General features: G+C 51.3%; 1 protein-coding gene across 21 annotated transcripts in view; it reads left to right on the plus strand.

Moving 5' to 3' along the window:
• CACNA1C (calcium voltage-gated channel subunit alpha1 C) overlaps positions 1–23,873 on the plus strand; it is a 551,559-nt gene that overhangs the window by 375,752 nt on the left and 151,934 nt on the right. For 20 of the 21 annotated variants that reach the window (XM_057556043.1, XM_057556040.1, XM_057556042.1 and 17 more), the window contains exons 6-7: positions 14,339–14,497; positions 21,428–21,624. In XM_057556043.1, coding sequence (XP_057412026.1) covers positions 14,339–14,497; positions 21,428–21,624 — 356 coding nt within the window. The remainder of the gene's footprint in view (positions 1–14,338; positions 14,498–21,427; positions 21,625–23,873) is intronic. The other variant, XM_057556030.1, reaches the window with a different exon arrangement.

A 23,873-nucleotide genomic window follows, 5' to 3' on the forward strand; every position in this document is an offset into this window, starting at 1 on the left:
AGAAAGAGGAAGTGATAAAACCTTATTCCTTCCATCGTCTCACGGTGCGATTCCTCGTCAGGGTGTCTGAGTGGGAAGGGACTTCAGGCATCCGGTCCAACCAAGTGTCCACCCTGCAGACGGGGACGCTGCCTTGGACAAGCTGAGTGGCTTCCTCGCCGTCACACGGCCACCTGGCACCCGGGACCCTGCACTGTCTGTAAGAAGGTGATGGCAGTCATGATGGACCCCTGCTTGGTGGTCTCGGAGCTTGCAGAGCCCCCTCACACACGTGACTCCCAGCCGCCCTGAGAGGGACGCAAAGCCAGGGGGTGTGGGTGCCCCCCACCTCCCAGCCCCGCAGCCCACAGAGCCCTCTGGGACGCCATGCATAGCCTGGCCTCTTAACATCCCAAACAGGTTGGCATCTGCGGGAAGAGGAGTCTGAGGTCGGCTCCCCGGGGCCGGCCTGCCCTTCGGGAGCAGAGCAGAATTCAGGATGGGGTCCCGCACACCCTTCCCCGGGCCCCAGCACCCCTCACGTGCATCCTGGCGGCTAGGAATCCACGCCCGCTCCTCCCGCGCGGGATTCCTGAGCCTCAGCCACGGCCCCTCCTCCCATCCGGCAGCTCTTGCTCCTCCCCCTCCCGGTGTCCCCCAGGGGCCCAGGCTCGGGGGGGGGTGGGGGGGTGGGGGTGGGAGGGAACAGTCACAGTGCCGGCTCTGCCGCGACCTTTCTGCTCCCTGCTCTGCGCTTTGCCTCAGTTTCTCTACCTACCAAGTGGGATGAATGACAGGTATTCTATGGAAAGGGGGGAGATTTTACCTGTAAAGCCCGGTGAGCTCCTAGCAACAAAGAGTCTTGTAAACCCACCCCTCGACGAGAGGCTTTCTGGATGGTGATGAGCCACAGTGACCGCTCCTAAGAAAAGAAACACAGCAAAGCAAGTTCGTTTAAACAGGGAGCGCGTTCCAAAAGCTCCAGTCCTGCTGCCGTGGAGTTTGATAGACAAGTTGTTGAGTATCAGTGACAGCACGTGACTAAACCAGGAAAGACCCCATTGTTTGTGCTCTACCTGCAGCAGCTACAAAATCACAGTGAGCAAGAAACTTCTCCTGTTTACTGACGTGCACAGACTCCCCCAGGAGGAAAATGTCCCGTTTTGATTTGAGAACAAAACGTAGGCGGTGATAAATGTCAGGGTTACCACCAGCTAAAGGCAATTTTGGACATCTGTGCCAGGCTCTCAGCTCCAAGAGCTTTATTGGCGGGTTAAACGGCCCAGTGGTCCAGGAAGGCGGGGACAGGAGCCCTAACTTACAGACAGGCAGGTATGGCCCCGAGTGCTTCTCGCAGAGCCGTGAAGGGAGATGGGCTCAGGCTGTTTTCCAGGGCAGGGACACCCCCTGTAGGACACAGGCCACTGTCATTGGAGGAGACACAGCTTGACAGCAGGTGCCCGCCTGGCTCTCGAGACCAGAGACAGGCGATACTTCGGGTGTTGGTTTATTTATGCGTCAGTGGTCCCTGAACCCTGGCCCTAGGGGCTGATGAGAAATGGTCCTCTTGCCCCTGCGGGCCTCGTGGTGAAGTGGGAGGTTTTCTGGGCCTGCAGTGAGGACACCAGGGATCCGAGTCTGGCCAGACATGTGACCTGCCTTTTAACCTCCAACCCTCAGTTTTCGCATCTGGGAAAGGAGAGGGTTAAACTGTCTCAGCCCTTAAGTTCTTCTGAGTAGTATCATTCTGTGCTTCAATGACAGAGAACAGCAGTAAGCTGAGAATTCCTTTGGAATCACTAATTCTAGCCCGAGTCCCGGGCAGGGTGTGACCCTCGGCAGCTCCCAGCATTCAGTCCAGAGGGGGCTCTTTCCCAGGCACTGACCTTGTGCCCAGAACTGTGGCCAGTGGTGTAGGTCCCACAGGAGACAGAGCTTCTTAAACTCAGGAAGCCCCATTGTTGATTCTCCTTAGTGGCTGGCCCTTCCCTGGAAATCTCAAACCTGAAATTACAACCAACAGCACGGTGACTGTCACCCAATTTAAAATAATGGTCATAATAAAGGCCACTTAGGCTTACATGTGACCCATGCTTTATAAACACTGGAAAGAAAAATGAGGGGAGAGGAAGTGAAGACACAGCGAGGTCAGTGTCCCATGAAGTGATTGATATGCAGGACACGAGCCCCAGCCACCTGTGACGCTTGGTCCGTCCCCTCCCGCTGGCTTGTGACAGTGAGTGGCTAAGGACACCAACAGTGAGGTCCCACTCCTTAGGTTCAAATCCCCAGAGCCAACACCTGTTAGCTGTGTGCCTCAGCGTCCTGATCTATAATGGGGGTTAAAATTGCACTTACCTCGTGTTGTTGTGAGGATTAAATACGTAAGTGCTTGCAGAGCATTTAGAACTATGGTCAGTGTGTAAGATGCATTCAGCAAATTTTAGCTACTGATATGTCTGGGTCCAACTCCCTGTCTGCCGACCTCAGGCTCCAAGTTGGGCTGGTTAGAAGAAGGGGAACTTCCACACTTGATTTTTTTAAATCCACTTTCTTAAAGCATAATTTATATTCACTAAAACTCACACATTTTAAGTGTACAGTCACAAAAGTAAGAGCCTTACAGTAGTATAATTTAACTTAACCCTCTACCCTATGTGAGCCTTACACATCTTCTACTTATACAACTCTTACAAACCCCGCTCTGTTAACATTTCTTGCTTTAAACAGTCAATTGTCTTTTAAGTAAATTATGAGAAAAAGTAAAACATAGCCTTTTATGTTTGCCTACTTATTTACCATTTCTGGGACTGTCTAATCCTTTCTGTAGATCCGAGTTGCCTTCTGGTGTCATTTCCCACCCTGAAGGACATCCCCTGGCATTTCTATAACACAGGTCTGCTGCTGCTGAATTATCTCAGCTTTCATTATCTGAAAATATCTTTATCCTCTTCTTGAAGAATAATTTTGCTGGATATAGAATTCTTGGCTGAGAAATTTTTTTTTCAGAATATTAGAGAGGTTTTTCCACTTTCTCCTGGCCTCCATTGTTTCCGATGAGACGTCACCAGTTTTCTCATCATGGTTCCCTGTATATATGCTTCTTTTTCCTTGACTGTTTCTAGATTTTCTATCTTTGGTTTTCAGCACTTGACTATTATGTGCCTCGTTGTATATTTGTCCTGCTTAGAGTTTTCTGAGCTGCTCAGATTCATCCATAAATTGGAGATCGTCATCAAGTTTGGGAAGTTTTTGGCCATTATTTCTTCAAATATATTTTTCCAACTCCAGTCTCACGCTTCTCTGTCTGGGACCCCAATTACTCTTATGTTTGGCCATTTTCTATTATTTCATTGGTCCCCAAGGCTTTGTTCAGTTTTCTTCAGTCTTTTTTCCTCTGTGTCCACAGATAAATTTCTATCAATTATTCTTCCAGTTCATTACTTTTTCCTCTGCCACCTCCATCTTCATCAAACCTATTCAATGACTTTCTCATTTCAGTTACTTTTCAGTCATAGAATCTCCATTTGGCTCCTTTTTATAGTTTCCATCTATCTGTGGAATTCCCTATCTGTTCTCTCTTTAAGACCATATACTCCTTTCATTCTTTTAATATATTTTCCTTTAACTCTTTATGCATTCTTTAAGCTGTTTTAAAATCCTTTTCTGCTAAGTCCAACATCTGAGCAATCTCATTTTCAGTCCCTTTTGACTGTTTATTCTTGGTTATGTGTCACATTTTCCTGTTTCTTTATGTATCTTGTGGTTTGTTCTGAATACTGGGATCATGAGTCATATGTTGTAGAGACCTGGATTCATTCACCTTCCTTGATCAAAGGGTTGACTCTTCAGCAGGCAGTTCAGTTACCTGCTGCCCCGCTATGAACTTGTGGTTCTACACTTGCTGGTGAAGATTGATCAAAAGCCCAGGCCCCTCACCTCCCAGCTCGTTTCCCTTTCAGATCTTGTCAGAGCTCAGTGTCGTCTTATGAGGATGGGTCTAGAAGGCATCTTACTCCAGGGTAAGGTCCTGGCTCCTAAGATGTACCCTTTCTGGCATATTGGTTGTCTAGAGTCTTAATGAGATGTTAACTCGATCCCTCCACTCTGGCAGGGCCATGGACACACAGGGGACCCCTACACAAACTTCTGGGGTCTCGTATACCTAGCTGTCCCACCACAGCCATGCCAGATGCCCAGATTCTCAGACCAGTGGGACTGGAGTGGTCTGTCTGCTCTTGCGCTGCCGTCAGGAAACCGTTTGCAGAGAACCAGGGTGATTACTGTGTTCATCTCTGAGGTTCAATTTTCTCAGAGATTACAGGCCTGAGCTACTTTATGTTCAGTTTTGGAAGACAGTTGCCGCTAATATTTTTGTCCAGTTTTTTAATGTTTATGGTGAAAGGGCTCATCTGATACCAGTTCCTCCTTTTGGAAATGGAAGTGTACTTGACTTTTAAATCACAAAATGAATGACTAGTATGTTAGCAGGTGTAAGTTACATATGTTACATAAGTTATACATGATATTATTTCTGAAGTAATATAATGCTACATTATATTATACAAGTTATATATTAATTCGTCACACATTTATTGAGGACTTATTGTGGATAAGGGACAGTAGTAGTTGGAGGAAGGAAAGGTACTAGATTCTTTCTTAAGATATTTAGAAAATAACAACCCAGCACATTTTAGAGCCAGAGTGGGCTTTCTCATCCAATGTCCTCATTTTCAAGATGTTGAAACCTAGACCCAAGAAGGTGACGTGACTGCCAGGGTCACACAGCTATTAGTGGAGGAGAGGAAATAGCCTGGCATTTTTTCCAGTAAATCTGAAATCTCTTTAAAACACTAAGCATATGTTTGGAGATTTTCCCTAATAGAAAATTTGATCGGTGCCAAGGTCCCTATTGATCCCTTAGTGATTTGAGCCAAATTGGAAATAAGTCAGTCTGGAATCCTAAGAACATGCATAGAAAGGTTAATTCATGCTGTAGCATCACCATAAGTTGTCAGCAATAAACAAGCTTGGTTCTTTGTTAAACTCCACCTCAAGGACAGCCAGGAAGAGGAAGCTGTGAGTTGCCTGGTATAATGGTATTTGTCTGGAAAAGAGTTAAAGAGCTATCATCAGGGCTGTCTTAGGGACTCATCCAACCTGATAACTCATAGTGAGTATATCTCACTTGCCACCAAAATCTCAGAGACACTTTCCAGTTTTCCTAAAAGCCGCACCTTCTACACCTTTCTGAGAGGCGTGAGACTCAGCAGCAACCATAACCAAACCATGACTCCCGCCTGTTTCATCCTCTTATCAGGCACTGCACACAGTGAGCCCCAGGAACTTCACTCCAAGAAGTCCCATCCAGGGTCTGACACTAAGAGAATTTGACTGGCAGAGATTTCCCAACCCTTTAAAAGATGTCCATCTATTCAAAGACCCAGTGACCTGGTTCTGGGGTGGGGCAGTAGGAACACATGTAATGAGGGGACTTCCCTAGGGAGTTTCTTCCTTAGGAAGCACAGCTCCCTTTTGCTTTCTGAAAATGGCAGGTGAGGTAATTTGGATTAACTGTCCTGCTGAGGACAATTAGAAATCTCTGGGCAAAATATTCTGAATCTTCTGTTTTCTAAAACTTAGAAAAGATGCCTAACAAAAACAAATACGAATCCTCTCTGGAGAAAGGTAACATCATCAAGTTCTCCAATTATTTTGAAAGACAATTTTGCAAAAATAGGGCCTAACCCGCAATACAAAATAACTAGGTACACAAAGAGACAAGATAACATGAATGAAAAGGAGCAGAAACTATAGACAATAGAAATAGACCCACAGGGAATCTAGATATTGTAATTATCAGACATAGACTTGAAAATAACCATATTTACTATATTCAAAGAGATCAAAGACAAGGTCGATAATTTTCCGGAGAACCAGAAGATGTGGAAAAGAACCAAATGTAAATTTTAGAAATGAAGAATACAATATCAAATATGAAAATGCAGTGTGAATTGGGAATTCCCTGGCAGCCCAGTGGATAGGATTCCAGGCTCTCATTTCCGTGGCCCAGGTTCAGTCCCTGGTTGGGAACTGAGATTCCACAAGTCGCAGGGCTGAAAAGAAAAAAAATACAGTGAATTGATTGAAAGATTTTGCACAGCTGAAAACAGAATTATTGACCTGTGGCAAGGTCAGGGGGAATATTGAGAATAAAGCACAGAGAATCAAAAGAATGGAAAATACAGAAAAGAATGTAAAAGATTGGGGAGTAAAAGCTGAATTTATGAAATGGGTTTTTTCTACATCTATTGATAGACTCGGGATTTTGTTTACTGATGTGGTGAATTACATTTTAACTTTTATTGAAGTATAATACAATGGTTAACTTGCTGTAGGAGGGGGTAGTACCTGGAGGGGCATGAGTGGGGCTTCACAGAGCGGGTGATGTTCTATTTCTTGGTCTGAGTGATGGATACATGGCTGTTTTGTGATAAATCATACACCATAACATTTTCATTTTTTACATTTTATTTTTTACACTTTTTTACACTTTTTTGGATGTATATTTCACAATTGTTTTCCCCAAAATGTCTAAGACAGAAGAAAAAGTGCAGACCCAGGCATCTACGTCATTGGCAGGTGCCAAAAGAAGCCTGCATCCTAGTTTTCCTGTAGCAGAAAGAGACAGTTTGTCACCAGCAGGGAGGCAGCATATACAGGGTGGCAGATCATGATCCAGTCACTTCCCGTGGGTCAGAGTTGCTGTGAGAGACTTACTTTTGAGAAGGACTGGGAGGCCCCATCCTGGGCCGGAGGGAAGAGGCCATGATCAGTACCGGCATCTGCCTGGTGCAGGGTCAGAGAGTCTGCAGTGCATTTGCCGTTTCTGCTGGGACGGTGGCTGAGGGTGGAGGCCTTAGGGTCAGTTGGCTTGGTTTCTAACTCCAGCTCCTGGACAAGTCATCGGTCTTACCCAAGCCTCGGCCCGTTTATCTTTATCAGGATAGCTGGAGAATTAAATGAAATGATGTGTAGAGCACTCCACCCGGTGCCCAGCTTATGCCGGGTCCTCAGGAAATGGGAGCTGGTGTTGCCATCACTCTTGTTCACTTTGGATCAGAATTTTTTAATATTTTTCCTTTGAGTTCTTCCCAACTCATATTGCTAATACAAACAATTAATTCAACATGAAGGTTGGTATTTTAATTACTCTTATAGTTGGTAATTTATTAGGCAGCAGAGTATCCACCATCCCCTTCCCAGGCCAAAACCCTCCTTTAGTGCTCACCAAAGCACTTGTGGGATGCAGAAATTTATTAAGATGGAAAGGTTAAATTAAAAATAAATGAAAAGCTCTAATGAATAAGGACATCTTAATAAGAACAGGCAAAAAAATAATGAAGCTGGAGACTGTAGGAGCCGTCCAGGCCAGAGCTCTTCTCCCTACATCAGGCACCCTTAAACCTCCATGTGACGAGCTTACTCCTTAACCCAGGAGAAGACTACTGCCTTCCTAGTTCTAAACCTATTTTCTCTTGAAAGCCATTAATACTGTGAGGCCATTAAAAGTGTCCATTGCTTCATTAGCCAAATGAAGCTTCAAAACGTGATCTGTGAGATTCATCATGCCTCCAATATCTAGCCAGTACGAACTGGTCATCTCAACCTGATGTTGATGGTGATGATGAGGATGTTGATGATGGTGATGGTGATGATGATGGTGATGATGGTGGTGATGATGTTAGTGATGCTGGTGATGATGATGGTGATGGTGGTGGTGATGATGGTGATGATGGTGGTGATGATGATGGTGATGATGGTGGTGGTGATGATGGTGGTGATGATGATGGTGGTGGCGATGGTGGTGATGGCGATGATGATGATATTAAAGGTGATGATGTTAGTGATGCTGGTGATGATGATGGTGGTGATGGTGGTGATGCTAATGGTGATGATGATGTTAATGATAATGAGGAGGAGGAGGAAGATGGTGATGGTAATGATGGTGATGATGATGAAGATGATGATGGTGATGATGATGGTGATGATGATGGTGATGGTGGTGGTGGTGATGATGGTGGTGGTGATGATGGTGGTGATGGTGGTGATGACGATATTAAAGATGATGATGTTAGTGATGCTGGTGAGTTCAGGGTTGTGTTTCTTGAGGGTGAGGAGCTGGTAGGGTAGAAGATCCAGTAAGTTTGTGGAGTAACAAGGCTTGAATTCAAAAGAGAGAGCAAAAGGGTGTGTAATTGCAAATTCAGACTCACCTAATGGTGGTGACTTGAGCCTTTAGGAGAGAGTGAAGTGAATGATTTCCTGAGAGAGAGAATTTAGAGAGAAGGAGTTTAGAGAGAGAGACACAGAGGATAGAAGACAAACTGGAAAGGGGCAGAGAGCAGCTTCCCCCCTGGAGGCTCACACGCCCCCTCCTCGGGGAACCGTCTGCTGTTCTCCCAGGTCAAGGCCGCCTCTCCCTCCTCTGTGCATCCACGGCTCTTTGGGCTTCATTCTTAGGCCCGCTGCCACCCGCTTCTGCGATTAGCTGTCTCCACGTTTGCCTCCCCTCTAGCTGATGCCCCTCCTGGGCAGGGACTGCATCCTTTTCGTCTTTGTAATATTCCCCAGAGTAAAAGAGGTCTAGAGGGAGGGAGGGAAGACGGGAGGCAGAAAACCAACTGTGGAGTGGGAAGAGCTGAAATTGTACAGCATCACAGAGACAAGGAGGAGAGAGTTTTGGAAAGAAGGGAGAAATCAGCGGTGTTGAGCCTGTCGAGGACAGTGATGATAGCGGCGAAGGCGTGGGTCGGCCAGCGGGTGACCGTGAGCACCTCTGAGGCTGCAAGCTCGGTCCGTCCGCATGGTGACGACGGCCCGCCATCAAGGGGGAAGGTTGCCATTGAGCCGCCCCACTGGGCACGAGGTGGCAGGACTCTGCGGGGGGCGTTTCCTGCTGCTGGAAGGAGAGACGAGGGCTCTCCTTGGGGGCAGGCGCGGCCCTGCCTCGCTCTCTGCAGCAATGCCGTGTCTGGGAAAAAACAGTCAGACCTTGGTAAAGAAAGCTGTAGTCCGTGTACCCGCGAGCGGGAGTGCTTTCTGTATCCGGGGCTGTACCGACTGCACCTGACAAAGAGGGATGTGACCCGGATCCGGCGACGGCCCCATGACTGTCCAGGAGTGGCTGAGGCCTCCCAGGGCAGCAGGGGCGCTGGGCCCCCGAGAGCAGAGGGGCCGGGGGGGCTGCAGCTCCGTGGGGAAGCGCTGCTGCGTCTGGCCCGGGGCCATCCCGTCTTGGAAGAGCTTTTCCGGGTGTGAGGTGGCAGGGACTTCCCGTCCATCCGGGCTTCCTGGGTCCACGGCATCCTCCTCGACGCCAGGACCCTCCTCGTTTGGGCCCCGCAGCTCCTCTCTCGACGGTGCAGGAGGGGCTCGACCTCCACCTTACACTCGAGGACGGCCGTCGTCGGGAGCGCCTTCCTCTGTGCTGCCCGAGTCGTTTTCTCTGAAAGTGACGTCGGCTTCCTCACAATTCACACAGAAGCGGTCGACTGGGTTCCCAAATCTTCCAGGTATTTCTTCCAAGAGGTAGAACAAAGCCCAGGGAAGCATGAGGCAGACAGACGGTGGGGGACCAGGTGTCCCTGCTCAGCCGGGCAGACAGCCTTCTCCGTGGGGAGGCAGAAGCCCCTCTGCTGGACCCACCCGCTGCCCACCCGGCCAGGTGGTGGCACTCACGTGTCACTGCCCCGAGGACACCTTGCTCCGCCCTCCGACCGCAGGGGGGGCCTTCTTGATCAGGCCTCCTCGGTCATCTCTCAGTGCTTTCCTACCACTTGGCTGGAACCGTGGAGTCCGAATAATTGGGACGTGAAATGTGCCTTCGTAGCCACCAGCCAAGAAGCTCTAAGTCCACGCGGAATCTGAACAATGAAATCAGACAATGTCTGCAAAGACCTCTGATTTGGGGTCACCCTCCCCCTTTACACCACGTGACTTGGAAGTTGAATGCAAGCCCGGCTCTGCCTCAGACACACCTGCACGCGCCATTCAGCCCCATGAGTCTCACTGTCCTCTTTTCTCAGGGCCCTGCTCATCGAGTCATTGCCACCCTTCTTCTTGGTTCTACCCCTGGGGCCCGAGCGGAGCAACCCATCACCAGAGCAGGGCTGGGCGAGATGCTCCTCGATGAGACAGAAGAGCCTGCCCTCAGCCAGGTATCCGTCATGGGCCAGCACCACCTGTAGCCAACGTTGCCAGGCCAATCTCAACACTGTTGAAGGAAGATGCCAGGCCTGCTTTCCATAATTGATGGTTCCTCTTGATCTTCTAAGGGAAAACACCATGATTTACATACACAGACCCTCTAAGTCTTTCCTAACTTGGAATTCTCAAGTTGAGCGCAGCAGGAATGCAGACAGTGGTCCAGGCCTTACATCAACGTGGAGGGAGAAGAGGAAAGGCCGTGCGTGCCAGCTCAGCTTTTTCTCCGTCCTTCCCTAATCCCAGCATCTAGTGAAGCCGCTCCCCAGAGCCCCCTCTCCCTGGAAGGCCTGGCAGCCGGGCTTCCCTGGGTGGGAGGGTGTTTCATCCCCTAAGAGGAGGTCACCTGCACAAACTGCAAATGAGAGACCAGATTTCCAGAACGATATCTTCCGGTGTCGTTCTCACACGAAATACCCGGTCCTATTGTCCCCATAAGTCCACGTGTGTTTGTCTGGTCTCACGTCCTGATTTAGGGCCCGGAACACAGACTCACCGTGGGTGTGGCCCTTAGTGATCTCGTGTCCACGGGCACCTTCCCGCAGCTACTCCGCCAGGCTGGCCTGGACCCAGGGCTCCCGCGGGGACCCCATCACCGGCCCGTCAGAGGAGAGCACTTGGGTGCAGAGAAGTCGCTGTGTTTTCTGAGTGGAATGGGAGCAGGAGAAACTGTTTCGGGGACAGCAGTGAGCCCGCCCGAGGAGAAGCTGTTGAGACTCGGGCCTTGAGCGCCAGTTACGTGCGGGGGGCTGGAGAGGGGGCCCTGGCAGCGCCTCCTCACCCCAGCCTGGCTGCTGGGGTGCCGACCCAGGCCGGCGGTGAGGACGGCGGGCGGGGCCTCGGAGGCCGCGGGGCACCGCCTGGCAGCAGGACGAGCCCCCCGCCTGCCCAGCGGATGTCGTGATCATGTGCCACTGCTTCACAGACGCGGATCGTGGCGGCCGAGAGCCCCGGGCCAGGGCCCACGGGAGGCGTTTAGCCCAGTCGTGCAGCCCCGGGCCTGGAGTCGGGCCATGTGGCACCGAGCCCTGTGCCCACCCCTGCCAGCAGCTGTGACGCCACGGGCAGGCCACTTGACCTCTCTAGAACTCGCGCTTCTCCTCTGTAAATACGGTTAATGACAGTACCTACTTCCCCAGGTTGTGCCGGGGGAATTGGGGTCATCCACCGGCCCCCAATAAGTCTTCATTACACGTCGATGAGGGCTGGGGGCTTCGGTGCCCCGAGGCTACCCTTCACCCGCTGGCTGAATCCCCAGCAAGGCCCCTCCTCCAAGAGCTTGTTCAGTCGCTGCTCGCATCCCTCTGAGGATGGCGAGCTCACTACCTCTTGGAGCACCCTGCTCCACCTTAGGTCTGTCTCTTGGACAGTCTTTGTGTTGCACCTGAGTCTTCCTGATTGGCCCTGGCTCCATCCGCATAGTTATGCTGAATTCTGCCAGCTCTTCTTCCCCAGAACAGCAGGTTAAATCCTGCGAAGGTCGTTCACAGCCCCCTCCGTGCCTGTGCTCTTCCTACTCCGCGAGGCTATCTTTTCCCGACGACACACCTCGGTGTCTGCTGAAGATCCTTGAATGGAGTGGTTTCCTGGAGGCAGCCTGCACGCGGAGTCCCTGCCGTGTGCCGCGGAGCACAGACGAGAGGACGTGAGGCCAGGGCTGTGCGTCAGGCAGGGAACAGCGTCCGCTGGGGGAACAGCCTGTGCTGACGCGGGGAGGCCTGTGGCCAAAGAAGCTCGGGGCGCGGTTGTGGCTGGAGAGTGAGGTGTGAGCCAGAGTCAGGGGCCATCAGGCTGGATGGGGAGGCGGGTGACAGGGTATCGGAGGAGGACTTTCGTCAAGGACATGACACTCCCTGCTTGAGCATCCCGACAGCAGCATGAACACCAGACGGCAGGGAGGCCAGCTAACCGAGTAGCCGACCCCAGGGGCCAAAGTGTCCAAAATACACCCCGAGAGGCTAACAGCGGTCCCCTCTGGGCGGTGGGACGACGGACGAGTTCTTTTTGTTCCTGCTTCCCTGTGTTTTCTAATTTCTCTATAATAAGCATTTCTCCTGTGTAATGAGCATGTATTATTTATATAGTAAACGTGATTTATACTTGTCTAAAACACTTGAAAAGCAAATTGGCAGGGCTTGGTAACAGTGGGAGGGAGGAGCCTGGAGGCCCAGGTCTTGGTGCTCAGGGGCGTGGTGAGACCACCGACCCCACAGGGGTGGGAGGGAGCAGAGCATCCGTCGGCAATCCTGACGGCCCCCAACGGTGGACAGAGGCGCGGGCTTCCTCGACTTCCTCTGGGCCTCTCCGCAGCCCGGCCTGCAGGCCCGGGAAACTCGCCTGTCTGTTTGCAGAGCTGCCTCAGCGATAAAACGGCCAGAAGAGCCCACAGTCCCCGTGTTCACAAAACTCAGCCTGACGCGGGAGACGGGTATAAATGTTTGAAAGCCACTTAATGAACATGTAATTCCCAAGGGAGACTCACGCTCCAAAGCAAAGGAACTGATTCTAAGAAGACATGTAAGAAAGGAGACGTCTCTGCTCTGGGAGCTTGGGGAAGGGTCCCCGGAGGAGGGACACTTGCGCCGAGAGCAGAAGGGAACGTTGGAGGGAATTACGGAAAAGCGTTCCAGGCCGAGGGAACAGCGCCGACGATGGCCCCGCGTCAAAGGATGGCATGTTTGAGTCTAAAAGAAACGCTATTTGACCAGGAGTCCAGAGAGCGAGGGCCGGGGGGGCAGGGTGGACCCACGCCCAGGGCCTTGTAGGGCAGGAGGAGGTCTCCCCATCCCGTGCCCCCCCATTCTCTGCCACGTGGCACTGAAGGCCTGGTTGCGTTCCCCGCGTGGTCTGGGCAGCCGGATCCGGGGACCTCCGTCCCCTCCCGTGAGCAGAACTTGGGGCGCTCGCCCCAGCAGACACCCCAGAAGTCGCTGTGCGGCTCGGCTGTCAGCTTCCTCCCGTGGCCCCACACCCTTCACCAAATGTGTGTGCAACCTGCTAATTAACGGAGTCATTTGGATCTGAAAGCATCTTGTTCTACTGGGAGGTGGCATAGCCCTCGCATTAATTCACAGGTGAAATTATTCTAGCATTTCTCTTATTTGGTTTCCTCTCCCCGGCTCAGCTTAATGGCTGGGGCGAGTTCTCCGAATTAGACTTGTGAACCCCACTCCTCCAGGTCACAAAGGCCCGGGGACCGCCTCGGGGCCTGGGACAGGGTGCCCAGCCTTCACTCACCAGCACCGAAGGCGGTGGGTGAGCAGGGGTGACGTCCCCAGTGCGGGAGAGGTGGAAGGGTGTCTGTGGCTGGTGGGTGAGTGAGAGACACAAAAGGTGCCCCGCGGGGGGTGACTCAGAGGAGGAGGTCCTGCTGTACTGTGTCTAAGGCGGCCCCCCGCTGTGGGGAGGGGAGCCCGACCCTCCCCCACTTCTCTCCTGGGGCGTGGAGACAGCGCCCACCCATTGACGGACGGCTTTCTGGGGCCTGGGGTAGACCTGGGAGCTGGAGAGTAACCACCATTTACAAATGACCGTGTGCAACATCTCGTTTAAACAAGGGACGTTCTGGGCTGATATTTATGGTTCAGCTTATGACTGGGGGTCCTTCTCCCCATAAGACAGTGGTGTAAGTCTGCAGACCCTTGGGGCATGCAGACAAGACCCTCTGCGAAAGAATGTTTTTATTTACTCTTTTTTTCCCTGAAGGGATCTGGGTACTTGAAAAACAATTTATTGTGGTAATAGATGCAAACCAAAATGTCCCGTTTAACCACTTTTAAGTGCACACAGTTCAGTGGCACTAAGCCAACATCACCGCCCTCCGTCTCTAGGACTGGTTCCGTCTTCCCCAGCTGAAACGCCCTTAGAAGGACAGCATCTGCCTGTCCTTCCGTTTGGAGGTGGCTCCCGGGGAGGTTTGGAGTCAGGCCCACCTGGATCCAGCTCCCCCGGGGTGTCGCTCTGACCGTGTCACCTGGCGCCTCGGTCTCCTCACCTGAGACTGGGGTGCGAGGCCCGTCGGCGGGGAGAGGCTGAGCGGGCGGCGTGGGCTCCGCGCGGCGGCGGGTGCACAGAGCCAGCTTTGCCGTTGCAGGTCTCCAGGTGGTCCTGAACTCCATCATCAAGGCCATGGTGCCCCTCCTGCACATCGCCCTGCTCGTGCTCTTTGTTATAATCATCTACGCCATCATCGGGCTGGAGCTCTTCATGGGGAAGATGCACAAGACCTGCTACAACCAGGAAGGTGTCGCAGGTAAGGGGAGTGCCAGCCACCCACGGCCAGCTGGGGAGGCCCTGCCGTCGAGCGCCTGTGTGTCCACGGCCAGGAGAAGCAAAGATTGTATTTTTTTTTCTCTCGGTTCTAATTTTTGTTTTTACTAAAATGAGTCTCTGTTAAAATAGCTAAACACAAGCTTTGTCCGGCACTGCTAAGCACTCTTTAAACGAGGTGCCTAGCCGACATGGAATATTTTAAGAATCGGAGCTCACCTGGGGACTGTATGTCTCTGCCCCCTTGTCCCCCGTGTGGCTTGTCACCAAAGTGCCCTCGGGGGGAGGCCTCGCCCTCAGCTGGTGGCTCTCCCGTCACAGCCCTGGGTCCTCCGTCTCGGTGTCTCTGCCTCCCGTCCGGGGTCCCCAGTCCAGGAGGGGAGGACGGCCAGCAGCAAAACTCCTCTTCCTCCAGGAGGTGTGTCTGTACCTCGGGCATCCGCCGGCCCGTCCTCTCTGAGACCCTCTCTCTGCGTCCCTTCCATAAATCGGCGCATTCAACGGGCTGTGCTGCTCACTGAGCTCTCCCCGGTAGGACTGGACTTTGGGCTTGACGGACATGCGACAGACTGCTGTCTTCAGCTACTGAAATCTCAGCTGGACCTTTAAGAAAACATTTAAACAGAGATCGACATGGCTTTTAAACAAAGTAGTTGAACACAAAAACTTGTTTAAAAAAAAATACCCCCGAAAGGGGTTAGCCATGTTCGATTTATGTGACTTTTTTTCAAACGACAAGATCTTTCATCTTAGTTTCTGGCACCTTAGGGCAGAAAGGGGAGCATCTGTCTGCAGCATTGAAAGACCTTCTTTCCCCTTCGCGTCCACTGCTTCACACTCTTGCTCAGCCCAGGCAGTAAATTAAACTTGACCCCCCGCCCGCCCTGGGGGTGGGGAGAGCATCCTTACGAGAGGGAGTGAAATGGATTAATCGTGTTCAGAAACCAAAACGGATCCCCTGATCTGAGTGACCTGGACGAACTGGCTGGGTGTTTGCATGTGGCTGCAGTCGAAACAAAAACCCAAACCTATAAACCTACAGTCGCAGAGTCACACAATTGTTTTTACTGCTTTGATGGCAAGTCTAAGAGGAGACCAGTTTTTCACTGTAGGGAGAATTTCTTGGGTCAAATTCTATAAAATAAACTGTCACGTTAAAAGAAGAAGCTGTTTTAAAATTGAAGGAATTAGATCTTGACTTCAGTTAAAGTTCTGAGATTTCCAGCCTTGCTTAAAGAAATACCCAATAATGCAATGAATAATATTCTCCCCTTTCATTCAGCTCCTTCCTTTTGTTGGGCTCAATCTGCAGCTGCCCTGAAACAATACATGTATGTTAATTGTGTGGCTTCCTTAGAGCTCATTCTAAGACCTGCTTAAGAGCCACCAGAGAACGTCTAAAATTTATGCCGTTGTATTGAAATGGCCAACGGCCCGTTTGACCCAGACGCCTCAGGCCGGTGTGGGGATGCTGGGCCCGAAAGGCCCCATCAGCCGGGCAATGGGCGGTGCAGTGGCTCTCACCTGCGCACCAAGGTGTGGTGGGGAGATGCGGTGAGATTCTGCGTTGAGCTGCCACGCTTCCACGCGTCTGTCCTCGCTGAGCTGGGAGAGCTGCTCCCACACCACCCCTGGTCTCTGCCATCCGACGGGGAAGCAGTCAAAGTGGCTTTTCCGCGGTCGGCAGGATCCTATGGGGGCTGTGCCCGCACCGCCTGGAAGTCTCTGACTTTGTGGTCCTGCCTTCAGTGGCCTCAAACAGCCAGAAAACGGTGGGCGTGATGGACAGGGTGATGGGCTCCTCTGTGCCGGACGGTGTGGCCGGAGGAAAGGCTGCCGCAGGCCTGCCGAGACCTTCCGTGGCCTCCGTGCTCTCAAGAAACAGAGCAGAACTGGCCTGGCCGAGTGGATGGCCAATCTGGGAACACACTACCGTCCATCCCTGAGGGTAAGCAGACCAGGAAACGCACCTGAGACACCACCTGCTTCCTCCCAGAAAAAGCCCGGATTATTTACGTGATGGGTTTACCTCCCCCCGACCCCCCCCAACCAGGTTCGGAAGAGAATTGGCCCCCATCGTGGAAACACCATCAGCCCGGGGAGCCAGGGTGCCCAAAGACAGACCCCAGGGACGCGCTCCCGAGAGAGGAGCCCCGTCAGCCCCGCCAGGAAGGGACCTCTCTGTGCGTGGAGCCGGCCTCCCGCGGGAAGGACACCCAGGACACTGGCTGCAGAGGCCATTCCGCCCAGCAGCCTGCACTCAGGCGCTCACTCACTGCCTGCGCCTGAACCGCGTCTGATGGCCGTCCAGGGACCCTCTCCTGTCAAGGGGGCCCCTTCCATCTACACACTGATCAACGCTGACAAAGAGGGACGTGTACGGGAATCCGGACGCATTCAGCACAGCCAGAGAGTAGAGGACCAGCAGCTTGCGATCTTTGAAACCACTCCCCATACGTTTTGGAGACGTTTGCATCACCTTTGGAATGGGTGTCTTTTTTAAATTTTAGACTTTGGAGTGAATTCCTATACTTTTCTGCAAAGTTAGATTATGCAAAAGCGCTTGTGAGTCTTCGTCTTGGTTTTTCTATGGAATTTACATCAGATTATTTTACATCAGATTCTTTTTAATCTCACTTTGAGATTATTTTGTGAACTTGTAGATTTTAGGATACCTTAGATTTTGAGCCATGCTTCCTATCAGATCCATACGAGAAAGCACTGGAGCTGCCGGTGTACCATTGCTCTGCCTCCAGGCTGCCCCTTCCAGCCCCTGCAGGAGAGGAGATCTCCCCCGACCCCGGAGGCATCTGCAAGGCGCCTTCCTTGTTCCTCAACAGATACATCACCATATGTCCGTCCTCTTGGTTTCTGGTCGTCCCATCTGTTTGGTCGCGGTCCGAGCCAGGTCACTCTGAGTAGCTCTCCCAAGCACAATAATTACCCTTGAGCCTGGCAGAGAACTGGTTGACTGAAACCCAGAAATGAAATCACTTTCAGTCTATTCACTCCTTAAAGTTGGGGCCTAAAAAAGTAATTGGTTTTGTCTTTGGTGATTTCTTCTTGGAAGCCCTCGCTGGCGCTCTCTCAGATTTCGTGCTCTTGTTGGGTATTAACTGCACTTCCAAAATCTCTCCTCATCTGTGCCTCCATTCTTCTACCACAAACTTAATTTGGACTTTCCAGAATGACCCCACCTCTCTTCATTTCTGTTTTAAAACGGGGAGCCCGTATGGCTTTGGCTCTTTCTCCAACTTCGTGTTCCCATTTTCCTCTCTGGGAATTCATGGCTCTGCTGGGAATCCAACACATCTTCACGTTGAAGCTAATTTCCCCTCACCCTCAAGTGCATGTCGCCGGGACCCACTGATTTGTGTGTGCTCACATTTTTCAAGTGTTCCCTTTAGTGCTTTTTATAGATACCTATTTTTACCAGATAATTATTGCTCCTTAATTGTTCTCAAATCTTTTTTTTATTGTTGTTCAAGACAGATTTAAAATAGCAGAGTGGCGCTTGATCCTGTAGACCATCTTTCTGAATCTCATCCTCTCTCTTTTACTAATGAGATCACGTCCCCTGGACGCCGTTTTCTTTTCAACATACATTTGTAAAGCCCCCAAATATGTTTTCCTTCCTTGAGGACACTCAGAACTCCCTTTGGCAGCCTTCACCTTTCCCTCATTTCTGCCTGTTTTCAGGAATTGAGATGCAGGGAAAACTATCAGGTTAGCAGTCATAGTGCAAAGATTAGCAGCACCTTTATTGCACTAGAAAGCAAGACCGGAGAAGAAGAAACACAGGTTTCCCTCTATTTTGTTCACCTTCTCTTTTGTCTCATCTTTCATCATCCCAGCACTTTTGTCACAGTGACTGAACGCATCATTCTAGAAAGCGGGTCACTAGGCAAGTGAGACCCAGCAGAATTTATGATCTGTTTGGTTCCTGGCTTTCCACTCCACCTACTCTCAATTTTTAGGTGCTTGTTATCCACTTTCTTATGTATTCCTCAGGTCTGAGATTCACTTTTCAGGTTCCACCCTTTTATAGCCTCCCATTACTTAATCTCACATCCAAATCTCCAAAGATTTCAAAATGTCAAAAGTCACAAAAAGCTATGACTGGAGTTCCATTACGTGAATGGAGGCCTCCTGGGGGTTAGACCCCAGAGTAGGAAATGATGGGGACACTGTTGTCCCCCGTACAGTTCAGGGACCAGGGAGCGCCTTGGTCATCACACAGGCACACAACCTAAAGCACCAGGCCAGGAACAAGCCAGAAGCCGAGCTGCTCACAACGGCCCCCGCCTGGAAGTAGGCCAGCTGTCCATCAGCGGGCGAGCAGATTAACGCACAGTAATATGCACGGCCGTGCAAAGGAACAGATCTCGAAACACAATGCTACGTGAAAAAAGCCACCTCGTGTGTGATTCTGTTGATATGAGATTCCTAGGCAGGCAGATCTGTAGACAGACAGCAGGTGTGGCTGCCAGGGCTGGATGGGAGAAGGGCCTCGGGAATCTGGGGCGACGGAAGCGTTTCCAAATGCGTTGTGGCAATGGCTGAAGAACTCTATAAATTTACTAAAAATAACTGAGCTGTCCGTGTTCACTGATGAATTGTATGGCATGTAAATTAGATTTCGGTGAAGCTGTTGAAAAGAGAGAGAGGGACTTCCCTGGTGGCGCAGTGGTTAGGAATCCGCCTGTCAGTGCAGGGGACACGGGTTCGAGCCCTGGTCCGGGAAGATCCCACATGCCGCGGAGCAACTGAGCCCGTGTGCCACAACTACGGAGTCTGCGCTCTAGAGCCCACGAGCCACAACTACTGAGCCCGCGCGCCTAGAGCCCGTGCTCCGCAACAAGAGAAGCCACCGCAATGAGAAGCCTGTGCACCGCAACGAAGAGTAGCCCCCGCTCACTGCAACTAGAGAAAGCCTGCGCGCAGCAACAAAGACCCAATGCAGCCAAAAATAAATAAATAAAGTAAATTTATTAAAAAAAAAAAGAGAGAGAGAGAAAGGGAAAAGCCAAGAGGACACAAGTCAGCATGTGTCTCCAACCACTCAGCTCAGTCCACCTTCCTAAGAGTCACCCCTTAGTTAAGGATTAATATTCCTCTGCTGTCTTCCTCCTGAACAGCTGCGATTTGAAGCCACAAACTGAGAAACAGCCCAGCAAACCATAGTCTCCGTACAGAGGTCCTCGCCCCGTGATTGCTTGGGTATGTTTGAAACCAGAGAGGATCCTGGTGGCCTGGAATCCCCAAACGAGGGATGACAAGCAAATTCTCTCTCTGGGGGCATATCTTCACTGAAGTCGGAGGCAGTCATCTGTTTGTTAGAACTAAGGTCCATTCTGTTTACCACTGTTTCTTCCTACAAGTATAAGACGATGTCCTTAATTTCACAAACTTCAGCGAATTCCACAGTTACCTCCCGCAGCTGGGACCAAGTCTCTCAGTATTTTACCAAAATGGAAATTCTTAACTCAGTCAAGTCTTAGTTCAATTTACCAATGATCTCTGCACGACAAATACCTTAACTCACTAATTTCCTAGCAGCTATTCCTGGCCCGAGCACAGCCTGTGGCCGCGGGAGATGTTATGCTGTTTCCTGAAAAAGCCGAGAGTGCGTCACACCTGGGGAGCATCCTCCCCATCACCCACGCCATTCTGTCCTGATTAGCGGTCAAGACAGGTCTTCTCTTCTGAAAGGTCCTAATGCTGGAGAAAAGGGCGGTCCACAAGTTTCCACGCAACACGCACAAAATACCGCAGTGGCCTTTGTGCTCAGGGGCTGGGATAAAGCTCTGCAGTAGGTACTTTTCCCGCCATCAGAATTTATTTTCCTTCCTTCATCAAGAAGGCGTCCACTGTGGACTTCCCTGGTGGCGCAGTGGTTAAGAATCTGCCTGCCAATGCAGGGGACACGGTTTCGAGCCCTGGTCCGGGAAGATCCCACATGCCACGGAACAACTGAGCCTGTGCGCCACAGCTACTGAGCCTGCGCTCTAGAGCCCGCGAGCCACAACTACTGAGCCCACGCGCCACAACTACTGAAGCCCACGTGCCTAAAGCCCGTGCTCCGCAACAAGAGAAGCCACTGCAATGAGAAGTCCGCACACCGCAACGAAGAGTAGCCCCTGCTCGCCGCAACTAGAGAAAGCCCGTGCGCAGCAACGAAGACCCAACGGAGCCAATAAATAAATAAATAAATAAATTATTTATTTAAAAAAAACAACAACAACAAAGGACTAGGCTTTGAACCCCAGTCTGTCTGGCTTACTCCAAATCCATGCTCCTTAATAGGTCAACTTTTAACAACAAAAAAAGAAGGCATCCACTGTAAAGTGACTTGCATCCCTGGTAAAGCATCATGTAATATGTCACGGACCCATGTGGAGTCAGAAAATATCACTGGGCGGGATCTCTGGCCAATTACGTGAAAGAACCTTCCAATCAACAATGCCCTCGCCCTGAACTCTGGCATTCCAGCGGAAGTTTCTACAGATACTTAACCACCAAAAAAAGAAGACGAGGACTCACTACCATGTTCCAGGATGTTTTACACTCAGAGTGGTTGCATCGTAGTTATTTTTTCATTGCCCATTTGACAGCCAACAGCCCTTCTGTCTTTGAAATCAATGACCGAGGTTAAAAAACAGTTTTACAACAATTAGCTGAAAGCACTGACCTTCTGAATTGATGACCACACAAAATGAATACCTAGTGCCTTGTGTCGTTCGCTTCGTGTTTGGGGCATTGATGTAACTGTGTTCTGTACTGTTGCCGCTGGGGTCGTTTGCTGTCCCACCAGCCTCGCCCATCACTTTTCTCTCTAACTTCTCTCTTCTTTCTCTGCCCGTCCCTCTCCCCCCACCCCCTGCTTCCTTCTCTTCTCCCCCGGCCATTTGAGATGTCCCAGCAGAAGACGACCCCTCCCCCTGTGCCCTGGAGACGGGCCACGGGCGGCAGTGCCAGAACGGCACGGTGTGCAAGCCGGGCTGGGATGGGCCCAAGCACGGCATCACCAACTTCGACAACTTCGCCTTCGCCATGCTGACCGTGTTCCAGTGCATCACCATGGAGGGCTGGACCGACGTCCTCTACTGGGTACGTGCTGGGAACGGGCGGGGGCAGGGAGCCCGCAGACTGCCGGCTTCTCCTCGACGTCCACCTTCTCCGTCTTCCCGTGATGTGGTCACACGCATACCGGGGTGGAACGGCCGAGGAGGGCCTTTGATTTCTTCTAGGTCTTGCCTGAGAAACAAAGCCTGAGACTCTCACCCTAACGAGTCTCTCTCTGCCCGCCAGCCCAAGACAAGTGTCACCTTTCGTTCGTCCTCCATAGTGAGACCTGCTGGCATGCAGCCCCGTGGGGACACGGCCGATCCCGACCCAAGGGTCCTCTCAGCTCCTGTTCCCTTGTAGGGCTCCTTCTGTTCCCAGCCGTGTCCTGCCTCTGACCCCAAAAGAGAGCTGAAGGGCACAGAGTTCGATTTCTAGGGCTAAAGAGAAAACTCAGGCCTGGTCTTGTAAGAAGAAACCATTTTTATTGAATCGTGTAGCATCATGGCATGCTATCATGTTTTTATTTCTCGTGTTAATCTTACCTCGTTATATCAGAATACTCCATCAGACAAAGGCATCGCCATCCTTTTCACTGCTGACAAAACGCTCCGCTGGTTATGCGGTGCTTATTCAGAAATGCCACTTCTCGAGTGCCAGCCAATCAGCAGTAAATCTCCTTTCACCTTAAAGATGCTCTTTTTATTACCCAGCAGCCAACACTACTTTGCCAGACTTTGAAGCACCAGATTTTCGTACAGCCTCTGCCCCGTAAGCAGACACATCATATTTGATCTTTGTCCATTCTGGCAGAGCCAAGTCCATGATTTGTAAAAACTCCAGAAAATGTAATTCTTTGTAGTATCTCCTGCTTCCACGTGAGAACTGACTTGCTGGAGCCCGGTGCTGTGCTCCAGCATTTGGGTGGAAAATGCTTGTTGCCAGGCTTGAAAATACCATCACACCCAGAGTTTTGCAAATAGTCAGATGGATTTGGCCATCCTGAAAACGGTCTAAGAGGCTGCTTGGGAGGAAGAGGGGTGTGGATGCCTTCCCAGCAAGCCGAGCTGCCAGACTGGGAAGAACTAGTGCCAGGAGAGGTATGGACCGCCTCCCGGACCAGGAGGAGGAGTCCTGGCACGGCTCGGAGACGCTTTGCGCGTTCTGGGCATTGTAGCTTCTAAATTGTTTTTCAACAATTCAAAAGCCCTCTCCTCCCAGTTTCTGGGGTAGAGTCAGCAGGCTGAGACCCAGCGCTGCCGTGAATTGTGTACGTCTCTGTGCGGGACCAGCTGAAACTTGCCCTCGTGCCTTGTACCCCGCAGACAGTATTGAGCATTCCTTGCTTACCGGGGGTGCCCAGGTCCTCAGGACTCAGACACAGTAACATCCAGCTCGGTGTAGGCAAGCTGACTAGACCTAAACTGAACAACGGCAGTGCCGCTAGAGCCCCATAGAGTGGCCACGCTGTGACACTTTCAAAAAAGGCAAAGTGTCTAATCACTCCTCCCTCAAACTGAACCCATCTCCCAGGCTCATCCCTCAATAAGAACTTGGTTTTGAATAATTTGTGAGACAAAGGGCGTTGTGCTTACTCTACCTGGGCAAATTTAATTTCATTTAGTAAAGCAGATCAAATTCAAAAGTGGCCCTAACGGGTCCTTCTATCTTGGGTGGGTCCCTCTAGCCAGCCAAGGACAGAGACATCCTTCTGCAAACGGGCAGCACAGAACACATGACTGTGTGGAACTGGGCTTTGGAGGCTCATCACATGAGCTTCAAGCCCGCGCCTCAAGTTGCTATGGAAACGCCTCCCATAGCATCCAATTGAGGGCAGGGTGGCAGTGGGTGGGTGGGTGTGGGGTTAGGGGAATAGGTATAATTTACTTTGCTGATGTCCCCGATGTATTTTTGGGATCCTCCTTCATCCCTCCCTCCCTCTCCCCCCATCAGCCAGATGTGACAGCCAGCATGGGGGTGAGAAGGAGCACGCATGGCAACCAGCAATTTTCAGCAGCTGTGTTGTGCTTTTCCCCCTGCGGGTGGTGGGTGGGTGACGAGCTCGGGCCGGGAGTAGGGAGTGTCTGAGGTGGGGGACAGTCCCAGGCCCCTGGGACAGCCTCGCCCTGACCTTCCCTAAATGGCCAAGCCGTGTGTGCGTGTGTGTATGTGTGGGCACACACGTGTTCACACATGCGTACCTACACACACACACACACACACACACACACACACACACACCCTGACACCGAAACGGAGCGTCCTGGCAGGAGTTGTCGAGGAAAGCCCCTCCC

This window comes from Balaenoptera acutorostrata, chromosome 11 (genome assembly GCF_949987535.1).
Source record: "Balaenoptera acutorostrata chromosome 11, mBalAcu1.1, whole genome shotgun sequence".
In the NCBI taxonomy this organism is placed as follows: domain Eukaryota; kingdom Metazoa; phylum Chordata; class Mammalia; order Artiodactyla; family Balaenopteridae; genus Balaenoptera; species Balaenoptera acutorostrata.